Genomic DNA, 6,000 nt, shown 5'->3' on the forward strand with positions numbered 1-6,000 from the left:
AGCACATTTCTCCTGTGGAATCTTGTCTTGCTCAGAACTTGGTGGTTCCTGCTCCAACATGCAAGGATCGAGGCCAGCCACAGGCCTCCCGCGTGGAGTTTTGTGTGGTATGGAGCCGATTGCAGCCCCTGGCTAGGAGTTGCTAGGAGGAGTGGAGGAAGGGTTCTCCCACCTCCTCTCCCCTCAGTCTTGGCAAGTGTTCCTGACTGCCTTCCAGCCCCCATCCAGAACTCAGACCTCTTGACAGACACTCCCCGTTTGGGCAGTTAGTTTTCTCCATGGCTTCATTCCCTGAGTGGCCACACCCTGCCAGCCCCGGGGGGAGATGCTGAAAGGAACTGGCTAATTAAGCAAAAGGAGTGAAGAAGGCGAGGGGCTTCAAATCCTGAATCCACCATCTTGGTCTTCCAGGAAAACTGAGGGAAAATAGGGGAAGGTTCCTTTAGAGAGTATATCTAGGCAGGAACATTCAGAATGAATAAGGAAGGGATGTTGATGGAAAGTTTTTGAGGCAAGTTCAAAAAGCCAAAGTGCTTTTTTGGCCTCTGCTGTTGCCTACACATGGGTTGGCTTGTGCGATGGCCCAGGGCCAACCTCAAAGTGGGAAGTTCCTGAGACACAGGATTTCAGTGCCCTTCCTCCCTCAGACCCACCCCTTCCTGACTCGTGCCTCCTGAGGCTGATTAGTAGCCCTAGTAAGTACACAGACTAGGAGCCATCCTTCTTGTCTGTGAATGGTATTCCCAATTCAATTCCATTCAATTAGGGTACATAGGCAAAAACTAGTCTCTGCCCTTAAGAAGCTAATACTCTACTGGGAACACTAAGTGGCTTTTCAATAGAGTGTGTTATATCCATCTCTTTTGATTTTCGTAATCCTCTGAGCTAAGTCTTCCAATTATTATCTCACATTACAAATAAAGAAACTGAGGCTCAGGAAGTTGATGTGATTTGTCTATAATCACTTAATTAAGAAGTGTCAGAGAGAATCAAACCCAAGTATTGCAGGTCAAATACTCTAAAAACTACACCATGTTGCCTAACAGCATAAGGACATATTGAGTTGCTTGTCTAACAACAGCTATGGATTTACTCTGAGCCATATTTACTTTGTTGGCTGCCTCTTAACAATAAATGGCTTAGATTCATGGAATGCTGGAACTGGAAAGGAACTTAAAACATGGAATTTTAGAGTTGGAGGGGATTTCAGAACATGGAAATATAATTATTCTGATCCAGTCCATCCTTCCTCCAAGGTACAAAGAAGGGGAACTGAGGCAGTGTACCATTGGAAGAGATGAATTTGATATTGGAGGATCTGGGTTCAAATGCAGCCTCAGACACACTGGGTAACTATGGGCAAATCATTTAATCTTTTTGAACCATCATTTCCTCATCTGTAATGAGAGAGTTGAAGTGGTTTGGGAAAGTGACTGATGTCATTTTTATGATCATATAACCCTAAAATCCTTATCTGTAAAATGAGATGGCTTCGACAGCCCTTGAGGTTGTTTTCAACTCTAGGCTATGATGCTATTATCCTATGATTACCAAAAAGGGAAGGTTTTTCAGGGGATAGACTATTGAGCTTGTGGTCAGTCAATAAACATTTAATAAGCACATGTTATGTACCAGGTATTATGCTAAACACTGGGGATTTGAAGAAAAAAAAAGAAAAGAAGGCAAAAGATAGCCTCTGCCCTCAAAGAACTCACACAATCAAGCAAACAAATGTATACAAACAAGCAATACCCAGGAAAAATAGGAAATAATTTTTAAAAGAAAGGAACTGGAAACAAGAAGATTTAAGAAAGATCTCTTGTACCAGATGAAATTTTAATTTGGATTGGAAGGATGCAAGAAAAGAAGAAGAGCACTCCAGGTTTGGAGCGTCTTGCCTCAGACACTACAAACTGTGCAACTCTGGGCAAGTCCTTTAACCATTACATGCCTCAGTTTACTGGTCTGTAAAATGGGAATAGTTTCTGTGAACTTAAGAGTTTCAGTGAAGATCAAATGAGAATATTCGTAAAGTGCTAGCACATAGTAGGTGCTTTATAAATATTTGTTTCCTCCCTTCCTCTTTCCCACTCCCCGCGGATCAGGGTGACTTGCTCATGGTTAGATAGCGAATTAAAGGTAGAACAGGAAGTAGGACCTCTGTCTCCTCCGGGAATGTCTAGGGCGGGGATGTAGAGTCGGTGGTCAGAGAGCCGTGTGGGGCTCGCTGGTCCGAGGAGGGGCTCCGGCTCATTGGCTTGGTTGGGCTGCCGTCTCTGACCAGGCCATTTCTTTTCCTGTGCAGCTCTGCTCTTGGACATCATGACGGTCGCCGGGGTGCAGAAGCTCATCAAACGGCGAGGCCCTTACGACATGAGCCCGGGCCTCCTGGACTACCTCACCATGGACGTCTACGCCTTCCCAGCGGGCCACGCCAGCCGGGCCGCCATGATATCCAAGTTCTTCCTCAACCACCTGGTGCTGGCGGTGCCCCTGCGGATCCTGCTGGTGCTCTGGGCCTTCTGCGTGGGCCTGTCCCGCGTGATGATCGGGCGGCACCACATCACCGACGTGCTCTCCGGCTTCGTCATTGGCTACTTCCAATTCAAACTGGTCGAGCTGGTCTGGATGTCCTCCAACACCTGCCAGATGCTGATCTCCATCTGGTGAAGGCGCTGCGCGGCTCCAGCCGTTCGGGAGAGGAGGGAGGGAGCGGAGAAAGTGCCCTTCCGGAGCCGCGGGAGCATTCCCTCTTGAACATGTGTCAGCCCCGTTTCGTTTCCCTATCCTGTTTGGTGGCCAGTATGCACGGGTTTTCCCGGCCGTAAGAGGGGGACGGGCTCTGGGGAAACACCGGTGTCCGCGCCCTTCCCCAAATACCTTGGCTTTCCCGCAGCATCTCAAACCCGGTGGAGTTTCAGCATTTCAGAATCACTTTTGCTAAGTTCCTGCTTTCAGAGATGTCAGAGTAAAAATCAAGCTGGGGAACGCGGGGGTCCTGGTGTTTACCTTTCGCTATTACTGCTGTCAGGTTTTTTGGCAGGTGCCTGTAAATCCCAGGCCCCGTCGTCCCCTTTGCTTGGGTGGCCGTCGGCACTCACCACCGATGGATACCGGAACCAGGCCTGGAGCTCAGGCCTTTGGTGAGCCAGCTGGAGCAGCCCGGCTCTGCAGTCTTGCCTCCAGCTGGCTTCTCCCCAGGGATCCTGCATCCTGGCATTTGGGAAGGCCGGCGCTATCCCACCCCGCTGCACCCAGAAAGTTAGACTAGACAAAGCACTGGCTAGTGTCCAGTAGCATCCAGCAACTGCTTTGGCCCCCAGGGGCCGGACTCTGTGTGACCTAATAGGTCTTTTCCAAGTCAAACTTGTATAGTTCTGTATTTCATGTGACAATATATACAATATGCAATCGAGCCATTTGGGGTGATTTTTCCCCCCCAGTGGAAGAATCACTTTTCATGACTCAGCACTTTCATTGCCAGCTTGTTCACACACAGTGACTATGTGGGGAAACATGGATTGTTTTCAGAGTAGGGGCTTGAAAACTCAGGGGATTCAAAAAGGTCACTAAAGTCTTCTGCCTTCTTCAGACGGATCATTTTCAAACCCGCCTGGGTCAGGCGTGGGGAATGTGCTTACCAGAAAATGACTTGCAAAATGCAGTAGACCTCATACTATTTTCAGTTCTCTGTTTCACTACCTCCCACACAGTATCCCATGCTGGAACACACTCCAGCCCAATGGTAGGTAGTCATCTCGTTAAGTTGATTCCATCAAAAGAAATGGTCCCAGAAAACTTCACCTTTTTTTGTGGCCTCCTAGGTCTGTGGAATTACCCATGGGTCCACTGACATTTTTTTCCTGCTCTACCCTTGACTCCCTAGATTCATAAAGAGAGGGAATCATAGCAGCAAGAGCTTGAAAGGAAATTTAATCAATCTGTCCCCTATAATTATAGAAAGTTTATTTTGCAGTCTCCTCTCCAGGGATGTTATGAAACTCAGATGAGATAATGGTTGTAAAGCACTTTGTAAATCTCAAAGTGCTCTATGTCAGTTATTACTGTTATTAGCTTATGGTCACCAGGCTTCTAATCTGGGGATGAGTTCAGTCACTGACCTTTCTATTGCATTCCTGCTGTAGAACAATCTAGGAGTGTGCTGGTAAATGTTTAATAATTGGATTGGAGAGGGGAGAGGATGGAAACACTTTAAAATTTAATCTGCATTATGAATACTTTCTTAAGCCTAGACAACTAATAAAACAATAAATCAATCCACAATTTGTATTGATTATTTCTGAGGTGTCAATACAATAAAAAAAATTAACAATTTTGTCTCAGAAGTCAGTATGAGCTGGCTTCTACATACACGTGCTTCTCTACGGTATCCTTGACAAATGGTCATTCCAATCTCTACTTAAACATGTCTATTGACAGGGTGCTTATTACCTTACAAAGCAGCTGGTTCCATAATTAGACAGTTTTTAGCTGTTACAAAGTTCTTCCTTAGGTTGACCCGAAATTTGCCTCCCTATAATTTACGCCCACTGACCCTAGGACTGCCTTCTGAAACTACACAGTAGAACTAAGTTTAACCATTCTTCCACTCAACTGCTTGTCAGATATCTGAAAAAAAAAAAAATCCTGCTTCTCTTTCTTCTTCACTATTTCCTCATTTGAGAGGTTTCCAGATCCTTTCTTTCGCTGATTACCCTTCTTGCATTACTGCTTAGTTTATCAATGTTCCTTAACTAGAACTACAATGACATCTCTGCTGGCTGCTGGTTTGAGAACCCAGGACCCAAGTCAATCAGTCAAACACAGAGAGAAATCAATCAAGGAAACTCTGGTCTCAAGTTGCTTCCTCTCTTCTCTCTGCCATTCATCTTTAAATCTGGATTGTTTTGGAAGCATAATAAGTACATTCTACATATGCTATGAGATGTTTCCATTTAAAGTGCCCCAGGCAGAAGAGATCTATGGCAAAGCTTCTTCCCCTTCCCACCCCTTCCATCTGGCTCTAAAAAGGAGTCTGTTCCTTCCATACAAATCTAAATTTCAGGTTTCCTGTTCAGGCTGGTGCATGCTAATACTTTATCTCAGAGTACCTGCCACAGGTTGGGGCCTGTACGTGAGAACAAGAGCATTTGTATCTGGTCCTTTGTCCCAAACCTGCAATCTCTCCTGCTCAGAGACTCTTAGGAGGACCCTGGGAAGGAGGACAGAAGAGAGGGCTTGTGGCAGCTGCTCCCTGACAGGTGGTGGCTCTCAGGAATTTAAGTCCTCCAACAAACATATTTACTAGTGATTCCTGGATAATGGTATTGCTCATGGGGGTGGACACCAGCCCTGAAGTCAGGCTTTCATCTCCATTGTGTCATTAACAAGCTATATGATTTTGAAGGAATCTGAGCCTCTGTTGCCAATAGAAATACCTCCAAGGTCCCTTCCAGCTCCAATAACCTCTGTTTCAAGGTCTCTTTTGACTCATGTTCCAGCATGCCTTTCATCTCACTCTATAGCATTTAACCTCTCTGGACCTCAGTTTTCCCACCTCTAAAATGAGGTGATTGATTTCGTGACATGTTAAGGTTTCCTTCTAGCTCTAGATCCATGATCTCATGTTTAAAGTCCTTCCAGACATCTTGTGACTTTTCTAAGGTTCTTTCCAACTTGTAAAGTTCCTTATAGCTCTAGCATTTGGTGTCCTAAGGTCCCTTCCAGTTTCCACATTCTATGATTCAAAATCACTAACAACATTTCTAAAATACACTGATTTTGCAGCAACTCCAATGAGATTGTGACAGGTGGGTGGAGGAGGGTGGGGAGAGGAAGGGCTTGATTTATGGATGCATCAAAGGAAAATTCTTCATCTCCACCTCCTTTGGAATGAACCCCACAGATGTTTAAGGTTTTAAATCTCCTTTAGGAAAAGACTGAGAGTAAAGCTGGAGAGTGGCGTGTTCAGCTGTGATAGAGACTGAACAAATAAGAGGG

General features: G+C 45.5%; 1 protein-coding gene across 1 annotated transcript in view; it reads left to right on the forward strand.

The window, feature by feature from the left end:
• Positions 1–4,284, forward strand: part of PLPP7 (phospholipid phosphatase 7 (inactive)) — a 41,477-nt gene extending 37,193 nt beyond the window's left edge. Inside the window, exon 2 of the mRNA XM_051980232.1 lies at positions 2,306–4,284. Coding sequence (XP_051836192.1) covers positions 2,306–2,670 — 365 coding nt within the window. The 3' untranslated portion in view covers positions 2,671–4,284. The remainder of the gene's footprint in view (positions 1–2,305) is intronic.
• The last annotated feature ends 1,716 nt before the right edge of the window (positions 4,285–6,000 follow it).

Source organism: Antechinus flavipes, chromosome 2 (genome assembly GCF_016432865.1).
Source record: "Antechinus flavipes isolate AdamAnt ecotype Samford, QLD, Australia chromosome 2, AdamAnt_v2, whole genome shotgun sequence".
NCBI classification, from domain to species: Eukaryota; Metazoa; Chordata; class Mammalia; order Dasyuromorphia; family Dasyuridae; genus Antechinus; species Antechinus flavipes.